This window comes from Papaver somniferum, chromosome 7 (assembly GCF_003573695.1).
Source record: "Papaver somniferum cultivar HN1 chromosome 7, ASM357369v1, whole genome shotgun sequence".
NCBI lineage: Eukaryota > Viridiplantae > Streptophyta > Magnoliopsida > Ranunculales > Papaveraceae > Papaver > Papaver somniferum.
In genome coordinates this window covers 71,995,177-72,016,892 of record NC_039364.1, presented here as the reverse complement: position 1 = coordinate 72,016,892, position 21,716 = coordinate 71,995,177, and the positions used below count along the sequence as shown (strand labels likewise).

Here is a 21,716-nt window from a genome sequence, read left to right as displayed (position 1 = left end):
TTGTCCCTCCTTCTCCACGCATCATTAATTCGGCCTAACCTGCATCTCTAAATGCATTATGCATCTTGGCCATGCCCAAATCTCATTTGGCGCATGTTACTGTTGCATATATGCTATGCCAATTAGCACCCAAATCTTGACACAAAATTGTGCACCTTTGCACAACTGGAACAGACTTAACTTGGTGATACTGAGCATCACCATAGAGCTCTGCAAGTCATATTACTCAATGACTTTTGCGGATAAATCCGTTGGACAATTTTAACAAGGCCATAATCCTTGCAAATGAGGCGCCACTGCCTACGTTCCGTGAAGCAAGAATGCCGCATTCTTCTTCAGACTTGGAATTCATTTTACATCCCATGCACAACTGGTTACTCTTGTCTTTCCCCTTCTCCAAAATCAACTTCAGTAGCAAATTTTTTGGATGTGCAGTCGGCAAGAACATCCTCTTGTGGTTATGATCAAATGCGGGTCTTTGGACACCCATGTCCAAGCATATTGATCCCACTCATAAACCAGGTGCAAACACACTCCTTGTGCGCATCTAGCATCAACGAAGAACTCTTTGCAAAGACAAGACCGTGGTGTATCTGTTTTTCCCTAACTTGCGCTTCTTTCTTCAGCCTTTCCATAAGCTTTATGCTAGATATGAATTGACCATCCAATTCTTCTTCTATGGCATCACATTGCCACAAAAACGCTGGTTCGCAACCAGACTTTGCATTATCACCAAGGTATATGCATTCGATAGAGATAACTTTAATTTTCCATCCAAATGGCTACAATGAGACACCTTTAACTCTATCGCATAGAAAGGTTCTCCATCTTCTTTGCCACAGCAAAGGACAACAACATCTTTGCATTCAGGGATTTTCCCAAAATTCCCATTACAACACGTAATGTACTCGCTACTAGGGTTGCACAGGAACCGTCCCATCCCATGGAACCGTACCGGAACCGCAGGAACCGTACCGGTACCGTCCCGGAACCGCGGTCATATGGAACAGGTACAAGTACAAGTACCAAAAACTGGTACCGTTCCTAGAGTAGGTACGAGTAACGGTTCTATGATATTCTCGTCCCGTACCATAGTACCGAGGATCTCTATCCGCTGAAATTAGGGTTAAATCCTAGCCGTTGAAAGTAGGGTTAAATCCTCTTTGCAAATAATACGCCAGCTGGTGGTACAAGAGAAAATAGTAGTAAATGATTTTGATTCTTACTAGTTTAAGGTAAAATAGAATTTAGATGTAAATGCTTAATCGATCAACAAATAGCAGTTTCGATTTCCTAATACACCTGATGAGATTTAGCTTAAAAATAACAGAGAGCTTCGTCACCATGATTCCAATCAATTGATTGTGGATTGTAGGCAGTGAGACCAATTTGCTTTCGTTTTTGAAGAGAATGTTTTATTTCCTCTTCTGTTTTCTTGAAACATCAATTAAAATTTTATTTAATTCAGTTTTTTTTGCCACTTTCTCATTATTCACAGTTAATCGAGAAATAAGAAGAAACAAAAATAAAATTAAACATCAATTGATCACTAACAGTTCGGCTTTGAATTCCGATGTTGAATCTATTTTCCGAGTTTGTTGTTCGGTTTATTTTCAATTGTATATCGATCGGAAAGAAACGATGATGTGGTGTAACCGATCTTCTTCATATGCTACAGGTAAAGAACCGGTCCCGTCCCGTACCGAGTTAAACAGTTATAGGCCTCGTCCCGTCCCGTACTGCACAGGTACAGGTACAAGGTACATGTACTGGCCATAGGGAGGTACAGGTACTGAGCTAGGCAAAAACCCGTACCGTCCCGTCCCATGTGTAGCCCTACTCGCTACTGATAACACTACGGAAATATGCATTCCAAATGCATAATCTTCGTATACTTGTGAGAAACATGGACTTAAACACCTGAATTGCACCATAGAATTCAGCATACTCCTTAGTTTTTTCATGCAATCACTTGAAACCCCGGTTTTTAATGATTCTTGCATGTTCGTCTAGCACTTTGGGACGAAATTCAGGCACCTTTGTCGTGAACTTTCTTGGCATGTTGCTACTTGAAGCTTCAAATTTCATTCCAATTTATGTTTCCACACAAAACCAACTTCTTCTAGTCTCCATACTAGTGAAACCCAAACAATTCTTCACTGAATTTGACAAACAAATGACACCAACTTGGGTAAAAGAGAGAAAAATCAAGAACATTGTCCCCAAACCTCGCTCTGATACCTGCTGTCACATGCCCATTTAATCGCCTAAAATTTTCATGGGACATGACCGGCAATGATTGTGGTTCAGTGAATCAAATTCATCCACAATCACTCAACCTTGCATACTTGCATCAAAGTACGCATCTGCCTTCACCCTAAAGGCTTTGCACAACGAAAGTATTTTCTTCTTTCTCTCTAACTCTTCATGCACCCATAAGCATAAGAGGTTCTTCCATGTACTTGAAAAATTCTCACACAAATCGGCAACATAATGAACGCAAAGAATACTGCAAAAAACCCATTTTATTGCACTAAAGGAAGATTACAAAACTCGTCCATCACATGGACCAAAACATGCCATTCACCCTCTTGATGAATGCCTAAAACACTCTCTAACATCAGTGGTTCTTCTCTCAATTGAAAAACCCTCAACTTATTAATCTCTAGGTTATATATAATGCTAAAGATCAGGCCAAAACTTATCTGCAACCGCTTGCACATCCTACAGACAACCACATGTCCACAAGTAGTTTTCCTAACCGCCAATCTGCTTTTCAACTGCCACCTTCTGTGTTGTCTTGCAGATTGAAGCCACACTTTTCGTGAACGGTTAAGGATACTCTAATAAGGTTATGAACTCCTTTCATAACCCTTCCAACTCGTCTCGCATCTTTTTCATGCTTGCAAAGCCAATAAACAACACTTGAGCCATAATGCGCCACTTTTGTGCCACTTCTGCGCCTCACCGCATTTGGCCTTTCTCTGGACTTTCTAGGACACTTTAGCTAAGTCAAATTCATGACAACATGATTTCTAACTTATGTCAATACGTTCCATATGCTCATATGTGTTTTTCTTGCTTTACTTCGCCAATTGCTCGACAATAGTAATGCCACTCTTGCATTACTAGCTTGTTTGCATTATTCAAGCTTTGGCCAGCCTTGAACTAATGCATAGACCAACTCTTGATCTATTCTTCACTCTTGTATCATCCTTGAGTTTGGGCCAACTCAATTCCATGGATATGCATCAATACCAACATCGCATGTTGCATTTGTCAACTTGGCATGTCTTGCCTTTCTCAATGAAGCTTCATTGTGTCGGCCAATAGGCTTCATTACTTAGCCAAATATCTTTACAGTGTGGCACTACCTTTGCGCTTCACCGGACCTGCAAGATTTTACCATTCTTAGCACTTGACAGTCTCTGCAGTGTTGCTCAATCATTCTCGGACATGACTTGGCCTGCAACACTGTAACGCGCAATCATTATGCATCACTTTCCTGGCACATTATAGAAGGTTATATGAGACCACGGTTTTTACATTGTTTTTTCATGCAGTCTATTAAGATTTTTTGGATTTTTTTCTCCTAGCATATTTAGGGGCGACCCCGAAAGAATTAGGGCGACTTTTTTATTCCCAACCCATAGACAAGGTTATGGGATGTCCTAAAGGTTATGAGAGTAAATGCCTTTTTATAATCGGTAGTTAGTATAGTGGTACTAGCAACCGATTATTAGTTTGATTAAGAATGGGCTACTGCAATAATCGATAGGTAAACAACATACCATAATTACCGATTGTTAAAGTAGAAAACTCAAATTTCATTTGTATCTGACATTTTGAATTTAGGGCTACTCTAAAAGTCGGTAGAAAATGAATTCATTATACTACCAATTAAAATATTAAATCGGGATATATTCATATGGTCCTAAACTACCGATTATTAGCATTGTTCGGCTGTCTTATTTTTTGCTAAGTTCGGATGTCCTATTTTTTGCTCGAGTCAGTCGAACTTAGGTACGAAAGTTATTAGCATTGTTCATCATAAAGCAAAGTTCGGCTATTATTTTCGTGTTTAATTATCAGTCGAACTGTTCATCAGCACTTTCTGAATGAAGAACAATGACTAATTCATCTGATAATTCGTTTCAGTTGTAAGCCTGACATCACTCTGTAACCGCCATAAAGCCCTAGTTTTTTCAATTTAAACCTAATCTGTCAATCAAACACAAGAAAATAAGATATCAGTTTGTGTACTTTTGATTGTACATTTTCTTATAGTGAGGATCTGGTTCTTGCTCTCCAACTTCACTCAATTCGATTTCTACTTCAACTTCTTCTTTTTCACAAATTTGCAGATTAGAAAAACGATTAGAGCCTCTATAATCAGTCGAAGACGATCAAAATTTTAGTCCGGTTAGCGTTGCTTGGAGCAAAGAAGAAAAAAAAAATTGAGGAAAAATCTAACAATTTTTTTTTTTAAAATAAATAAAAATAAAATAGATTAAAATTAAAAAATAATAAAATAAAATAAAAAATTAATCAAGGTTATCTAAGTAATCTTACTAGATTTTGACATCCCTTATCAACCTATACTAGTTAGGATAAGTTATCAGCCGACCCTAGGTATGTTTAAAGAAAATTAGATTCAGCTAATAACTTGTCATCCGAACCTAGTTCTTAGGTTTTGTAAATCCATAAAGAATTTAAAAAGTCTAAATTATTTTTCAAAAAAAAAAAAAGCTTTGGTATTTCAATTTTTTTAGGTTCCACTGATAACCTGCCAGCCCAACCTAGGTTTAGGTTTTGTAAATACCGAAATTTTTTAAAAAATCTTAAAAAAAATTTCTTCAAAAAACTAAAAGAAATTTAAAATATGAATAAGAAATAATTTAAAAATATAAATGATAAGGGAATTACTATCAATTATAGAATATGGTGAATAAGGGGTTATTGGTTTTACTACCTAGTGACTCTATTTTGTCCTTATTGAATATGCCTCAAAACATTTCCGCATGCCTCAAAACAGGATTCATTTCAAGGTTCACCATTTCTAGCTAAACTTTTGTTTGTCACTTTATATAGTAACAACAAATTTCAATCAAAATTGACGTAAGTTTTTACTTATTTTCGAAACCGTGTCGTTGCGGGACATGTCAAATTCTAGTCTAGAAAACAAAACGAAACAAAGCTTGGCTAAGTTAGGCTAGATAAGGAACGACCGAGATTCGTCCAGAAGGGGAAATAAATCTATGGCCTCGGTTTGTTCAACTCAATTATTACTCATTCCATTTCTGGAAAAGAGTTACTATTGCTTTTTCGATTTGACCTACTTTTAGGCTAAAATGAAAAAGTGATAGTAGCGCTAGTATAAGTGTTTTATTAATTAGTGTTTCACTAATTGCTTATAATAAATGATGTATTAATTTTTTTCATTATAAAGTGTTTTATTAATTAGTGTTTCACTAATTGTCCATACTAAATGATCTATTAATTTTTTTCATTATTAATAGTTCTTTAATTAATTTAATAAATATGCATTTCTATTAATAAATAATTTATATAAAAATAAAAATAATATCAATAGACAATAGTGACCCGTGGTGGAAGCGGCGCAGGCTCTTAGAAAGTGGTGGAGGCGGAAATATTAGTGGCGGTCAAGGGCAGAGCCAAGTCCAATTGTAATTATTTTTGTTTTTTAATCATAAAACGGGTTACTAAGTCCATTTTGCACCCTTATCCAACTTGCTAAGAATTTTTGCCCCCCTTACTCAAAATTCTGGCTTTTTCCTTGGTGGAGGAAGAAGTAGCAGCAATTAGCATGATGAAAAAAATTAGTTTTGTGTCGTTACAACACAAATAACATTGTATTGTGAAAGATGTGGTTGGTTGTTTTAGCGCGATTAATAAAGGCACGTATCATATATTTCAGGGATAATATCAAATCACATAGGACACAATATTCATGACCACTACATCACTTAAATGGTACCCTTTCTATCTTTGGTACCAGATCATATGAATCATGGTTCTTAATACTAAAATAAAATTGATCGCAATGCAAAAGAGAATACAACATGGAAAACAAGTATAATGGTAAATTAATTGATGATGTGGTTTTGTTTAATTTAAACCTCATACACGGCGTGTGTGATTAAAAATTAGAATCATGCACAACAACCTACATGGAGTGGGTAGCAATGGCAGAGTCAGAAATTTACATTGGGGGGTTTATTTTATTTTTTTTGAAAGAAACATGTAAACTTTGTTGAACTAAACCTTCAGCGTAAATGGTTAAGTATCATTTATAGATAAAATTAAACATTGTATGTAGCTGTTAGAATTTTAAGGAGGCTAAAGCCAGATTAGTCAATCCTTATAGCTTTGTCACTGAGTGGTGGTGGAGAAATAATGGCATGTTAGCATCAATCGGTTTTTGTAGTGGTGGTGGGTATTGATGAGTAATAATAGACCATGTTAACTCCGTGACGTCATAAATCGTGTAACATTATAAAATATAAAATGTGGTTCATCGTTTTAATATTAAAATAAATCCGGTTAAAACACGTAAAAATTAAGAAAGAAACTAAAATCAGTTGTCATGTTATTTAATAATTGCAGACGAAGGACATGAATCAAAGCCAGAATATATAAAATTATTTATTATCGAGCCGTGTCGTTCCGGCAAGGGTCATATTCTAGTAAATATACGGATGATGAAGTCACTCATAGTGATACTTTTTGGTCCATAAAATGTGGACCATCACAAAGGCATAGGCATATCAGTGATCTTTTGCCCCATAGAAATTGTCCTAGAAAAAAAATGCCTCTGCTATGAAAAATGATAGCCGAGAACAATTGGGACTTGGAAGGCAGGGATTAGGACCAGGTGATACCTAACATATACAGAGAGCAGTTTGATACGAAAATTTTAGTCCGAGTTAGAAGTACATATGGAGTAAACTGCGCTAGTTAGCGAGTCGACTACCATTTTCACTCTCCTCAAATTCCCTATGCGCTCGTTCAAAAATTAATCCACATGAATCTATTTGTAATTTGAATGGTTCACACATCACTTCAAGCAATTATTATTCAAGTAATCACTTCAAAAATCACCTCGAGTATAAAACATGGAATATAATTCAAGTAATTATTGTTATCAATATTCAACCAGGAATTTGAATAGATTTCAGATTTATAATAAATATACTGGCCTGAACAGACAGTTAATATTTCAGGTATATAAGACTTTAACACACAGTAATGTATTATTATACATATTTCTGACAAATACTAATAGAATTGAAATAAGAAAACTATCCCAAAAATACAAAGTTCTAGTACAATGGAACAAGAGCATAAGTAAATCTCTAAACCAAACTTTTTATCACATTTGTGGCTGCATCTTCAAATCAAGCTCATTTCCTTTTGCTCTAAAAAACTCGTAATTTCCGTTTATATTAAGATCAAAATGAAGCGAACCACCTTCGACTTTTATCTTTACTTGTTGGTCTTTCTTATTGATCTCTTCGTGATCTCCTTCTCTATATAACTGAAAAGCTGAATTATGATTCCTACTAATTTCAGTATCGTTCAATAATAAAGCATCACTATTACTAGTTAAATCATGTTGTTCTGCAATCACTTGTTGGTTTTCTTGTTCAACCATGTTATCCATCAACCCTGATAAAGCTAGATTGAAGTTTGTAAGTTGAGTTTTTGTTGCATCGAAATTCCCTGTTGAATTCGTATCTAATGACAGGTTTGTTTGAGCTTTGTCTAATATTGCTTGTAAATACTTCCCTTGTGCTTCAATTCTCATTTGTAATTTCTTTTGAACCTGGTTTAGTGAAACATACAATGTTCAATAAGGCAGGATAGAATATCGATCAAATCCATGCATACAAATTATAATAGTAGGGATACTATATATAGCTAGTACATGTATTAATTAATTACCTCCAGTTGCTCATGTAGTTTTCTTTGTACATCAATTTGGTACCTTATTGCTTCTGCGAACGGGATTTCTCTGTTCCAAATAAGAGTAGAAGAATATAGCGTTAAAACTTAAATCTGGAGGATTGACGACTAAGGTACTTTGTTTTGTTTGATCGGTCACGACTAAAGTATTGATACACGACAAAGAGTAGTTGAGGATCTTAAAAACCGCTCTGACGCATCTAAATGTTTCTAAGGCAGATAAAGAGAGAAACATACGCTTCATGGTTTCCCAGTGAAGCACCGCTACTTGGTGATGGTGAATGCATGGGTGCATGTGCATGTCCATGTCCATCTGAATTTCCTGAAATTAATTAATAATCAATCCAAAATACTAAATTGAAGGTTTTATGTTATTTGTTTCTGGTAGAAAACTCACCCGCACTATCTGTGTTTTGATCAAAATTGCTTTCCTTCTTTCCCTGTTTTCCCAGCCTATATTTCTACATTTCAATGCGCATGCGGCAAATCAGCACAATTCTCAAACGCATTTCTGGGTACGATAAACATATATAGATTACTGCCAATTAGAACTTGCAAGGATAAATTAAATCTCCCTCGATTAATGATAACCATTATTGAACAAGGGTAGAATTATCTTGCGTATAATAGGTAGGAGACATCCCTGGGGTTTATTAAAAATAAAATAAAATAAAATAAAAAATATATTACATCAAATCAAGTAAGCAAATATAACTACCTGCAGATGGCTTTTCAAATGGTATAATGTCAATCCCTTGAGTCCCATCATTCTTAACACTGATTTGGGTGTTGCCTCTGTTAAATTCCAACAAAATAATTAAGCAAGGAGAATAAGGTCAGATTTCATCTCAAACGACTAAGATCCAAATTATGCAATGTGTCACAGCCCTATTTTAAAGGGCTAACACTACGACATTTCATATTGAATCTTGCCGAGGCGGTGTGAATCATCATGTTGCAATACTAGACAACAAGTGACCTGATCATCCCAAAATGTTATTTCAACAAGTTTTAGCTCGAAACCAATATAGCATTTGCAACGACAATTTGTATATAGATCACTCAATCATCTCTAAAATCTGATGATGCAAAATGAAGATTGGCCTAGATGAATCGAACTTTCCGTTCCTAATAACAGCTGTTCCTAAAGGTTGTCAACGTTTCCTTCAGTAGTCAACCCAATTTTTAACAAACCTGTGTCACTAATCTAGGAACAGTGTGTCTCCTACAAGTAACCCAACTCCTAGGTGTACATTATCCAACTCCTTTAGAAAAAGCATTTTAATATATAAAATGACAAGATGAGATCGGAAGTAGTCAACTTGTGCAGTGACCCCTCCCTCGAGAGCGCCCCATATGTCATCCGTCCAAGGTCGAACGGCCATAATACCGTTATAATTTCTACAATTAGAACCCAACACCTAGTATTACCTTACTACCCTACTCCTAAATGGGAAATAGTAATATGCAGTAGTAGGAAAATCAAGGAATTTAGAGCTCTTACTATCTGGTCCTCCAAGCCGTGTGACAGCATCGACAAATCGATCATGAAGATCAGGTGTCCACCTTAATCGCGGCTTCGGGTCTCTAGATAGTACTACTCCTGTGGTTTCATAACCATATGCTCTCTCCATGATGGTGATCTTCGATTTCCGATAAACTGATAACAAATGCAGAGTGTTCTGTTTTTCTTCTTCAATTTGAGTTTCCTGCAATTTTGAAGTTGCTTCTTTATCAGTGAAGAAAGAAAGAGAATTAAACAAAACAAACGAACAAAGGCAATAGAAAATTCTCTGAAAATGGAATGTTGAAAAAATCAAACAAATCAAAAGCAAAAGTGATCAAATTCTGATTCGGATTCTCACTTCTTTCTCAAAGGAGAGAAAGAAAGAGAGAGAAATTGCGGTTTGTGCTAGTTGTTGTGTAAAGAAACTATGAAAGCAAAAGCGAGCTTCTTTGAATCAGAAAAAACGATTCTTCTTATAAATACTTTATCGTAAATAATTCTTACTTCCAAAGAAATCCATGTATCAGAACAAATATTTTACTAGCTTTTTCTTTTGCTTCCGGATATAATACCAGGAAAGTTTATTCAGTGATCGAGAATCACAAAACTCCCTTCTTATTTACATCTTAATTAGGAAGTTAAGACAATTATACATACGCACAGACAGACCAAAGTTGAACAAGATCACGACAAATAATGTGTAAATGAAGCTTAAATTTCAATTGGTTTCGATCAAAAAGTTGTAAAAAGCTGTGAAGAAAAACTTACACTGATGGGTTTTCACGAATAGAAAACAGAGGATTCTTTCTGAAAGAACAGAGGGAGATCTAAAGTATGTCTGTACACTGAAATATATTTAGACGATACATTTTGTTTTAAAACACGACAAGGAAAGTCTAATCAGTTTATGAAAATGATAAAACAAGAAACAGAATAAAATTTAAAACCCTAGATTCCCGAAAACGAGACAGAACATGCAGAGAAGTGAGAGATTCTCTCGGCGACGAATCTCAAAATTAAACTAAACAATATGTATTAATTTGTCGTTAACTAATGGGTATCAACCACGTACACATATGCAGGTGATATCTGCCACGTGGAATATTCGGTCGGCATTTCTTAAGATGAATATTCGGATTCATACTCGAACCCACACAAGTGAACGAGTGATTCTCAATGGACCATGCTACATACACTATAGAACTTCACTAATTTTTTTTTAATAGGTAAAGAAAGGATATATATTGGTAAAAAAAGAGAGGGCATAAATGAATTACGCCATCCTAGTGAAGAACAAAAAAAAAAGAGAAGAAAAAAGAATAGTACTCAAAACAAACTAAGAGCATCTAAACAATGTCAAAATAGATTTTACACCATTGTTTCATCACCTTCTTGGAATCAATTTCTTCGAACTCCTTAAAAACAAGAGAGCAAGTGAAAAGACCATAAACAATCTTATTTCCAACCGCAACAACAGAATTTTGATTGTCACTGAAAATTTTATTGTTTCTTTCTTTCCAAACACGCCAAATGATAGCAACAGATACTAATTTCCAAATTTCAGTCTTCACCTTGTCAGAAAGATAGAGTTGTCAAGCTTGCAAAGCAGGAATAACATCTCTAGGCATTGCAAAGAGCCATATTAACTTAATAGTTAAAGCATCCCAAACCTTTTTTGCAAAATCACAGTGCAGAAGCAGATGAGAAGTTGTTTCCATGGCAGCACAGAAAACACAAGAATCAGGCACATTCTTAATAAGAAATCTCTAGTAGGAAGTCTTCCATGAGCAATAAGCGAAAGAAAAAAACCAATCTTTGGAGGACATTTCAAGCTCCAAATGAACTTGAAAACAGCTGACTCTTGCACATTCTCAAGTTCTAAAAAAATATTTTCATAAATTGCCTATACAGAAAAGCATTTGTTTGAAGTGAAAGGCCAGTAGAGTTCATCTTCCTTATTTAGAGTGAACTGAAAAGATTTAAGATCAACCATAAGAAGATTAAGCTCCACTCTTGCAGCAGTATTCAATCTTCTAGGAGTTTGAAGATTCCAAGCAGCTAAGTTGCCGATTAACACACACATTTCAGCCACAAAAAGATGCTTAGCTTTGGAAAGAGCAAAGAAGTTTGGATAACAAGTTTTAATTGGATGTGCATACAACTGCCAAAATCTCACAAGAGCACCATTGTTAACCTTGAATCTGACAAACTTCAGAAACGAAGAATTACTCTTCATAATTGATTTCCAAACAGACCTGCCATAAGTACACTTTGGTAACTTAGGTGACCAAACAACATCATTTAAACCATATTTCTCATCTATAATTCTTTTCCACATGAGATCATTCTCAGTAGCATATCTCCAAGACCATTTAGAAAGAAGGGCTTGATTAACCAACTTCAAGTTCTTAATGCCTAGACCTCCAAACTTCTTCTTTTTACACAAAGCATTCCATTTAATAGGACGAATTTTCTTTCAGCCTTTGTTATCACACCAAACAAAGTCCCTCATGATTTTTTCAAGCTTCTTTAAAACAACAACAAGAATTTCAAAAAGTGACATGTAGTAAACTGGAAGAGTAGCAAGAACAATGTTAATAAGAGTTATTTTACCTGCTTTTGACAAGAGAGGTTTTTTCCAGCCAGGTAATCTTGCTATAAATTTGTCCACCACTTTGTCCCATTTAGCCAGACCACCACACTTATCACCCAAAGTCAAACCAAGATAAATAGTAGGCAAGACACCATTGTAACAACCAATAAGAGAAGAAAAAACATTTAAATCCCCATCATAACCCACACCAAAGATATGACTTTTAGAAAAATTGATTTTTAGACCTGTCAGCATCTCAAAAGAAAGAAGGATTAGTCTTAGATTTTTAACTTGCTCAATGTATGCATCAAGAAAAATGAGAGTGTTATCTGCAAACTGCAAATGACTAACCAGCAAACCTCCATCCTTGACTTGAAAAACAGAAAGAATACCCTGCTCTTGAGCTCTTCTAATCATAAAAGTGAGTGCTTCCCCCACTAAAAGAAATAAGAAAGGTGAAATTGGGTCATCTTGCCTGATCCCTTTCATGCTTTTGAAGTAACCAGTTGCACCCCCATTAACAAGAACAGAGAATCTTGTGAATTCAACACGACATCTGATCCATTGCCTCTATTTAATACCAAAGCCCATTAACTGAAAAATCTCATCCAAAAAATCCAAATTGACATGATCAAAGGCTTTTTCAAAATATACCTTCCAAAGAATTCCTGGTTTTCCACTCCTGAGTCTAGAATCAATGAGTTCATTAGCTATTAAAACTCCATCTAGGATTTGCCTCTTCTTGACAAAAACAGTTTGATGCTGAGAAATTATAATAGACAAAGTCTGCTTGAATCTCTCAACAAGAACTTTAGAAACAATCTTATAAGCCCCATGAATGAGACTAATTGGTCTCAAATCTTTAATTTCCTCAATGAAGTCTTTTGGGGATTAAAGCAATGAAAGTGTTTTTTAATCACCAATCAAGAAAATATTTTTCCTGCAATTCCTTGGCAACATTAAGAAAATCATGTTTGATGAAATCCTAACACAAAAGATAGAAGCTTACAGGGAATCCATCAGGTCTTGGTGCTTTATTTTGTCCCAAACTCTTCATAGATGCCACACCTTCTTCCTCATCAATGTGCCTTTTCTAACCAAGTGCTCAATTCAGCAGTGATTGTTGGAAAATTCATGCCTTCCGTACTTATTGTTCTATGAGGTTGAGTCTGAAAAATATTCTTGAAGAAACCCACAGTGCCATTTTTTATTCCACCTTCATCTGAAGTCATGTTTCCATTGACTTTGATTGAACCAATGTAGTTTCTGCTCCTCCTTTCATTCACAATTCTATGAAAATATTTAGTTTTATGTCAAAATATTTAGTGTGAATAATTCTTGCCTAACTTGCAATATTCTTGTCTTGCAGTAGCTCTCTCCTCCCATTGAGCTTCTGTGAGGCCATTGTTTATATTCTCTAAAGCATACAAATCCATAAAAATATCTTCTAATTCTTCAAGTCTTCTTTCAAGATCTCCAAAATGCTCTTTACTCTATCCCTTCAACTTTGGCTTTAGCAATTGCATCTTTTTACAGAAAATAAAACCAGCACTCCTTGTAACAGAAAAAGACAACCATAATTCTTTTACAAAAGGAAGAAAATTGGGATGAGAAAACTAGAAAAACTCACATCTAAAAGGAGAGGGTCCATGCTTCACTCCTTCAAAAATTAGGGCAATATGATTATGGTCAGAGGAGGGTCTAGCTAAAGCTTGTTGAATAACATGAGGGTAGAAACTTTCCCAAGAGGCATAAATTAAGATTCTATCTATACGACTTCTGATACTCTGAGTTTGATTGTTTGTCCAGGTATAAGTGGCACCATGCAGAGGAAGATCAATCAAGTGATGTTTGGAAATGAACTTGTTAAATCTTCTCATACCAGAACTATACTCTCCACCAGAAGTTCTCTCATAAGTAAACCTTATTTCATTGAAATCTTATCCAATAACCCATGGAAATTTCCAGAAACACTCAACTTCCTCTATTTCTCTCCAAATTTTTTTAACTTCTTCAACTTTAGAAGCACAAGGTGCATACACACCTGTAAACATCCACTCAAAAGAATTTGAGATTTTTTTACAACGCAAAGTAATTGAATATGGCCCAATAAGAGAATCAATAACTTCAACCTTAGAAGAACCCCACATGCACAGAATTCCACCAAAACTTCCTTGAGATGGTGAATCCAACCATTTAACGTTCTTATTATTCCAACATTGCCTGACCATAAGATCAGTACATTGTTGAATCTTAGTTTCCTGTAATAAAACTATACTTGGTTTCCAATCACTAATTTTCTTCTTTATAATGTCTCTCTGATTCAAATTGTTAAGACCCCTAACATTCCAACAAATTTTCTTGAAATCCATAGAAAATTAGATCCCAAATACCAAAGACAGAAGAAACATACTAACATGCCTTCATGTGTCTACACTGAAATTGAAAAGATGAATTCTCATATGATCAATCATCGCATCATCAATCTCCACATGTGAGCCCTTAAAAATGTATACCCAATTTAGGGAAAATACAGACCATTTGAAGTAACACCTTTTCAAAATCTTTCCTCAGAATAGGATCTACTTTTAATTTCAAAGTACTCCATTTTTCATTTGAGCTTGGAAAGACATCAAATTTCCTTGATGAGTTTTTTGTGTCAACTTTCTTACCGAGATTGATATTATTAGAAAGATCAGTTGATGAGGAATCAGAAGAATCAATCATTTGTAAGTATGGAATAGAGACTGTTGTTTGTAGATACTCAATAACTTCATCTTGAAATGTTGGTGAAGGAGCCGTTGTCGAAGTTGCATTTGAATCTGAAGAAGTTGAATCTTCCGCATGTACCAAAATCAGATTGTTAGATTGTTAAGATGTATTAGCATTTGAAGTTGAAGTACACGAACCCGAACCCAAATCCGAAGTCTGAATCCGTTTTCCATTTTCATTGAAGGCAAATTCAAAATTTGAATTATCATTAACTGACTTTTCTTTTTCAACGAAGGAAAATTTCCGAAACATATTTTTCCGGCGAGAATCATGTGGTCTTAGAATATTACGAGGTATTTTCGGCCATTCAACATTGAACGACATAGCTGGAACCGTAACATCTGGAGAATCTGCAGTCACGATCTCCAAATTCTGAACCCTAACTTTTTGATTAGATTGATCAAAAATACCATGAAAAACCTTGAAAGACGAAATCTGTATAGGAAAAAAAGAACCCCCAAAATGAAATACGAATGAAGTATTAAGTCCATTAAAGTTTCTGACCTTAATTCTAATAGATGAAGCATCATTCCAAGAAAGTGTGGAATCATGAACTTCCAATAATCCTCCAAACATTGACCCTAATTCTTGAAAGAAGGCATTCCCCCACAGATCAAATGGAACGCTTCTAACCTCCATCCATGAACCATCTGAAGAAATAGATGGTAAAGCAACAGAGTTTGCTGCATTCCACCAAGGCATCAACCTAATAAACATATCATCATAGTCCCAATGACCATTGCTTAACAGATTTTTTATTATCCAAATAAGCAAAGAAAAAAGCTTTCTTAGCTGCAAAAGGAAAACTGTCAAAGCCAACATACATTGCAAATATTTTAGCAATTTCCAATCCAACTGAATTCCATGAAGATACCTCAATAGACATTTCTATGATGATTTCCTGATTCCAACTATCTTCTGAGTGTTTCTCAAGGGAAGAAATATCAGGAACAACAGAATGCGACTCAACCTGCGTAACCAATGAGTCTTCCACATGATGAACAGATTGCGACTTAATCTGTGCAGCTGAGACAACTTTATCAGAATGCAACTCAATATGTGCAGTTGAAGCATCTTTAACAGATTGTGACTCAATCTATACAGATGGAGTCTTCTTATGCAAGAAAATATTAGAAAATCCATGGACAAAAGTGTTAGAGCACTGCTCGGTCGAACTCGCAAGCATTGCTATCTCAAGCTTGTTTGCCAAGTTTAGTTGCCAAAACTATAAGTCTTGATTTCTAGTCTACTTATATCTAAGTCTCGGACTAGGATAAAAAGTGTAGTTGAGCTCTAGACTCCACGGCGTTCATTATGCAAAGACGAAGAACTACTCAAGGAACTGGTGGAACTTCATCGACTGAAAGGTATGTGGAGACTTGAACTTATTTATCACTCAAAAGTCTATCTACTCTATCTCCTATCTTGAGACAAAAGTTGTATTGCTATATAGACTTCGATTATACACATTTTCTATTTCGAGCCGAGTTTATCTCGCTTATTTATTTCTCGAAATATGTGTTGGTAAGCTTTCACTTTGGCCAAGTTCATCTTTACAAGTGATGAAAGTCATGTTGATTATTTCAATATCTTGAAAATTGCTTTGATGAAAAATAGTGTGTGAATAACCTCTATTTAACATCCTCTAAGAATGTTTCAATGATTGAAATGAGAGTTTAGAATATATAACCTTGAATGGATATGAACATTATATGTGAACTCATACTTGTGTAAGTCCAAAATCCTTGAACTAAAGTATGTGTACTTTACTGTTCAGGATGTCCGGAAGCTAAGTCCGCATACCCGTACGCGTACTGCCGGAAGTTCACATCCCATGAATTTCTGTTGGAGTTTGTGAACTGAAAACAAACTCAATCCGGGTACTTAAGTATGCGTACTGGTATGCATACTTGAGTGGGTTATTCTTTTAAAACGGTTTATTCATGAACTAAGACTTATACAAACTAAGGAATGCATATTTGCAAACCGTGGCTATAATGTTCATGAACCGATTCGAGTGAATCAAAATCGTTTTTGTTTCGATTGTGTCTTATATACTTCTATGAGATCTAATCAATTGAACAACTCTCTAAGTAGTTCTTATGAGTCATTTGAACTAGTTATGGTGAAGATGAATAAGGTTGATATGAAAGTGCTCAATATGGCTAACCATTGGTTAACTACTGTTGAACCAACTAGGTGTACACGTTTAGGTACGGTTACACAAACCTAAATGAACGTGCATTTCATTTGTGTATAACAAGCTAAGATTCGATCTAACGGTTGAAAGATATTAGCTTGAATCTAATCAGGTTTTCATCTAACGGCCAATATTAAATGTTTTGTTACCAAGTTAGCATTGATTGCAAACCCTGATTTGAAGACTATATAAAGGAGAACTCTAGCAACTGGAAAACCTAATCCCCACACCTCCTGTGCGATACAAGTTGTATAAGATACATTCGATTCTCCTTTAACCTTAGGTTTCTATCGAGACCCTGTAGGTTAACGACTTGAAGACTTCATTGGGATTGTGAAGCCAGACCCAATTATTTTCTCTGTATTTGCGTGATCTGATCTTGCTGTTTCTATCATATTGAGTACAATTATAAAATTGGCTCGAGATTAATTTCTCCGATAGGCAAGATAGAAAAGTAGTCACAAACATCTTCGTCTCATCGTTTGTCATTCCACAATATCTTGTTTCGCTAGTCGATTAAGATTATTGTGAGGTGATTGATATTTCTAGGCTGTTCTTCGGGAATATAAGACCGGTATATCAATTGGTTCATAGTCACCTTTATTTATCAAAAGACGGAACAAAACTCGTAGGTATTTCTGTGGGAGACATATTTATCTATTCCTGTAGACTTTTCTGTGTGATTCAGATTTGTTTATTAAAGTCTTCGACTATGGGTCGTAGCAACTCTTAGTTGTGGGTGAGATCAGCTAAGGGAAACAAGTACGTAGTATCCTGCTGGGATCAGAGACGTAAGTAGCGCAACTGTACCTTGGATCAGTGCGAGATTAATTGGGGGGGGGGGGGTCAACTACAATCCAGACCGAAGTTAGTTTGTAGTAGGCTAGTGTTTGTAGCGGCTTAATACATTGTGTGTTCAATCTGGACTAGGTCCCGTGGTTTTTCTACATTTGCGATTTCCTCGTTAACAAAATTTCTGGTGTCTGTGTTATTTCTTTTCCGCATTATATTTTGTTATATAATTGAAATATTACAGGTTGTGTGTTGAATCGGTCAATTGGCAAATCAACCTTTGGTTGTTGATTGAAATTGATTGATCCTTTTAACATTGGTCTTTGGTACCGTTCAAGTTAATTTCTCTTGTATTCAATTAGACTCGCAGATTGCTATTTGCTTGAGTAAGTATTGAATTGAGAAATTGAGATATAACTCCTTGATATACTTTTCCTAAGATTGAGTCTGACTGTCTAGTTGATTCTATTGAAAGTATATTGGAGTTAGTCCATACAGATTGCTAAGAGAAATATTGGGTGAGGTTGTTAGACCCCCACTTTTTCAATTGGTATCAGAGCAGGCAAACATGTTTAAAGACATTATAAGTCTGTGTTTGTAGCGATCTGACTCTATGGACGGCAGTAGTCTCTCTGATAAACGCATCATCAGAAACAAAAGGTCTGTTTCGACAATTTCTATTAAAGAGAATGATTCTTCAATCTCAAATATAGACGAACCTAGTGTTCTAACGAAACAGACTAACAATGGCATGTGTTATCCCGATTACCCTTTAAAAGAGTCTGATTCCGACAAAAGGGAAGCAGCTGAAGAGAGTAAACTGATTCTTAACCTAGTTAGAATCCAAGCTGATAGATTTAATCGGTTGAAAAACATTGTCAATGTTCTTCTCGGTATAGTAAGAGACTATGATTCCAAAAATGATGAAGTTCGGTCTTCGTGTATCTTACTTGAGTCAAGCCTCAAAAAGGATGCTTTGGAAATTGAACATCGCTTGAGTAAACTCTCGATTCAAGGATGTTCCAAAGTCCTCTATACCATCTACTTTTATTGCAACTGAGAGAGTTCCGGTTCCATAAGTAAAATCGGAATACCCTTCTATTGGAAAAGATGTGCTTATAGCCTCTTCTAATCAAGGATGTTGCACATCACATGGGAGGAAGAAATCACCAAACGATAATGTTAAGACGTTACCTTCTAATCACCCTCATGATCAGAAAGTATGTCTCTTTTGTCAGAGCACTGCCCGGTCAAACTCGCATGTGTTGCTATCTCAAGCATGCATGTTTGTCAATGTTAGTGATCAAAACTATAATCTTGATTTCTAGTCTCTTATAGCTAAGTCTCGGACTAGGATAATAAGTGTAGTTGAGCTCAAGGACTTCATGGCGATTCATCATACAAGTAAAAGGACTACTCAAGGAACCGGTGGAAGTTCTCGACAAAAAGGTATGTGGAGACTTGAACTTATCTGTCACTCAAAAGTCTATTTATTCTATCTCCTACTCTTTGAGACAAAAGTCGTATGATATATATATATATACTAGATTATACACATTTGGTATTTCGAGCCGAGTATACCTCGCCTATCTAATCTCGAAATATGTGTTGGTAAGATTTTCGCTTCGACCAAGTTTATCTTTACCTAGTGACGAAAGTCATGAATGTTTCAATCACTTTGAAAATTGCTTTAACGAGAAATGGTGTAACAACTATATAACGTCCTCTAAGAATGTTTCAACGATTGGAATGAGAGTTTAGATTACATAACCAACGTATTCCTTGAACCGAAGTTCTCGAACTTTGTTGATCAAGAGAACCGGAAGTATGGCAAGTGCCAAGTCCGCGAACTCAGTCCGCGAAATGCCGAAGTTCTCAAACCCGAGAATTTCTGCTTAAGTTGACTAACTACTTGCGTGATCCAAGTCCGCGAACCCAGTCCGAAAATCGGCGAAGTTCTCAAACCCGAGAATTTCTGATGGAGTTTGTAAACTCTGTCTGGTGTCTTAAGTCCGCGAACCTAGTCTGCGGACTTGAGAAGGTTATATATATAAATATGATCTCTGAACTTAATCTTAAAAGACTAAGGAATGTTTTTCAAACCGTGGCTATTAAAGTTCATGAACCGATTCTTGTGAATCAAATCATCTTTGCTTCAATTGTGTCTTGTGTAGTTACATTAGATTTCCTTGCAATTGAACAACTCTCTTAACTAGTTCATTTGAGCTAGTTATGGTGAAGAAGAACATGGTTGGTATGAAACGCTCATATGGTTAACCTTTTTGGTTAGACTATTGTTGAACCAACAATGTACACGTTTGGATGCGGTTAACAAACCTAGAAGCGTACAGTCAGTTGTGTATGACAAGCTAAGTTTTCGATCTAACGGTTGAGAAATATTAGCTTGAATCTAAATCAGGTTTTCATTTAACGGTGGATATTGATTGCTTTGTAACTAAGGCAAAACCCTGATTTGAAAGACTATATAAAGGGACATCTAGCAACTCTGAAAAACTAATCTCATCTTATATTACCAATTGGTTCCCGTTCACCTTGATTATTATCAAAATACGGAACAAAAACTTCAGGGTTTATCTGTGGGAGACAGATTGATCCTTTGATAGATTTGTCTGTGTGAGACAGATTTGTTTATTGTTAAAGTATGCGATTTTGGGTCGTAGCAACTCTTAGTTTTGGGTGAGATCAGCTAAGGGAATCAAGTGCGTAGTATCCTGCTAGGATCAGAGGCGTAGGGAGTACAATTGTACCTTGGATCAGTGGGAGACTGATTGGGTTTCAACTATAGTCCAGTCCGAAGTTAGCTTGGAGTATGCTAGTGTCTGCAGCGGCTTAATACAGTGTGTATTCAATCTGGACTAGGTCCCGGGGTTTTTCTGCATTTGCGGTTTCCTCGTTAACAAAATTTCTGGTGTCTGTGTTATTTCAGTTTCCGCATTATATTGTTTATCTTTATAATTGAAATAATACAGGTTGTGCGTGTATATCATCAATTGGTATAATCAAATCTTTGGTTGTTTGATTGTCATTGATTGATCCTTGGATATTGGTCTTTGGACTCGCTGATTTCTATTAGCTTGAGTAAATCAAAACAAGAGAGAGATATTAACTCCTTGAGATACTTTTACCTAGATTGAGTCTGACTGTCTAGTTGATTCTCTAGAAAATATTTCGGAGTTAGTCCATACATATTTCTAAGCGGAATATTGGGTGGTGTTGTTAGTCCCCCATTTTTTCATCTTTTGCGATTCAAAAGGGCTCATTAAGCAAAAGAAAAAACTATAGGTTGAATAACAATTCCATTGTTCGACTTCAACACACCTTAGACTTAATTCTCAAAGGTGTAACTGATATTCGTATGTCTAAACCAATTGGTTCCAGTACTCACCCTATGTATTCTACCAGGAAAATCAGTTTTATGAGTTCCTCAAATGCTCAGAAGCATAACAGACGTCTCAACAAAAATCGTCTAAGAAGAGATCAGGTTTTTTCTTCTGTCAAAAAGGGAGATAATGTTATTTTTGATGTAAACAAAGTATCAGGAGAAGGAAGCAAAAATGATGATATGAGGAATAACCTAAAAGTGATAATTGAAGGTTATAAAGAAATCGTCAACAAGCTGTCGACTTCCTCTAGTCAAAATTCTTCTGGTAAGAACTCAAACTATGTCTCGTATTTTGATGACAGTAAGTTTTATGATAATCTCTCACATCAAAAGGGATTCTTTCCTAGATTCGAAAGGAAAAAGAAACTCAACCATAAACACATTTCACTTAATGAGCTTAGAGCTCATACTTGTGCTAATTAATCACAAGGGCTGAAAACTTACTCATAAAAATCTTGTTGAG

General features: G+C 35.7%; 2 protein-coding genes across 4 annotated transcripts; both read right to left on the bottom strand.

The window, feature by feature from the left end:
• Positions 1 to 7,249: 7,249 nt before the first annotated feature.
• LOC113292731 (myb family transcription factor PHL11-like) lies at positions 7,250 to 10,425 on the bottom strand. 3 transcript variants are annotated; one of them, XM_026541604.1, is made up of 7 exons: positions 10,262 to 10,425; positions 9,491 to 9,695; positions 8,705 to 8,781; positions 8,384 to 8,447; positions 8,224 to 8,299; positions 7,966 to 8,035; positions 7,250 to 7,846 (listed from the first exon to the last, which is right to left on the bottom strand). In XM_026541604.1, the coding sequence occupies exons 2-7, from the start codon at positions 9,618 to 9,620 to the stop codon at positions 7,394 to 7,396; spliced, it is 870 nt and encodes a 289-aa protein (XP_026397389.1). In that variant the 5' UTR covers positions 9,621 to 9,695; positions 10,262 to 10,425; the 3' UTR covers positions 7,250 to 7,393. The 3 variants fall into 3 exon arrangements, with proteins under 3 accessions (XP_026397389.1, XP_026397387.1, XP_026397388.1); XM_026541602.1 differs by having other exon boundaries at positions 8,224 to 8,308; positions 10,262 to 10,422; XM_026541603.1 differs by lacking the exon at positions 10,262 to 10,425 and having other exon boundaries at positions 8,224 to 8,308; positions 9,491 to 9,745.
• A 660-nt stretch (positions 10,426 to 11,085) lies between these two features.
• Positions 11,086 to 13,491, bottom strand: LOC113294752. Its single transcript, XM_026543129.1, has 5 exons — positions 13,434 to 13,491; positions 12,741 to 12,967; positions 11,994 to 12,656; positions 11,403 to 11,927; positions 11,086 to 11,259 (listed from the first exon to the last, which is right to left on the bottom strand). The coding sequence occupies exons 1-5, from the start codon at positions 13,489 to 13,491 to the stop codon at positions 11,086 to 11,088; spliced, it is 1,647 nt and encodes a 548-aa protein (XP_026398914.1).
• Between the last annotated feature and the right edge of the window lie 8,225 nt (positions 13,492 to 21,716).

What these genes read in the sequence shown, in the direction of transcription:
- LOC113294752 (XM_026543129.1), bottom strand. Translation starts at nt 13,491, where the DNA reads ATGGCCTCACAGAAGCTCAATGGGAGGAGAGAGCTACTGCAAGACAAG. An exon ending in GCAAGACAAGAATATTGCAA is followed by an intron (nt 12,968 to 13,433) that starts GTTAGGCAAGAA and finishes AATCCCCAAAAG; the next exon opens with ACTTCATTGAGGAAATTAAA. An exon ending in AAAAAATCATGAGGGACTTT is followed by an intron (nt 11,928 to 11,993) that starts GTTTGGTGTGAT and finishes TTGTGTAAAAAG; the next exon opens with AAGAAGTTTGGAGGTCTAGG.
- LOC113292731 (XM_026541602.1), bottom strand. Translation starts at nt 9,620, where the DNA reads ATGGAGAGAGCATATGGTTATGAAACCACAGGAGTAGTACTATCTAGA. An exon ending in ACGGCTTGGAGGACCAGATA is followed by an intron (nt 8,782 to 9,490) that starts GTAAGAGCTCTA and finishes GGAATTTAACAG; the next exon opens with AGGCAACACCCAAATCAGTG. An exon ending in AACTACATGAGCAACTGGAG is followed by an intron (nt 7,847 to 7,965) that starts GTAATTAATTAA and finishes TCACTAAACCAG; the next exon opens with GTTCAAAAGAAATTACAAAT.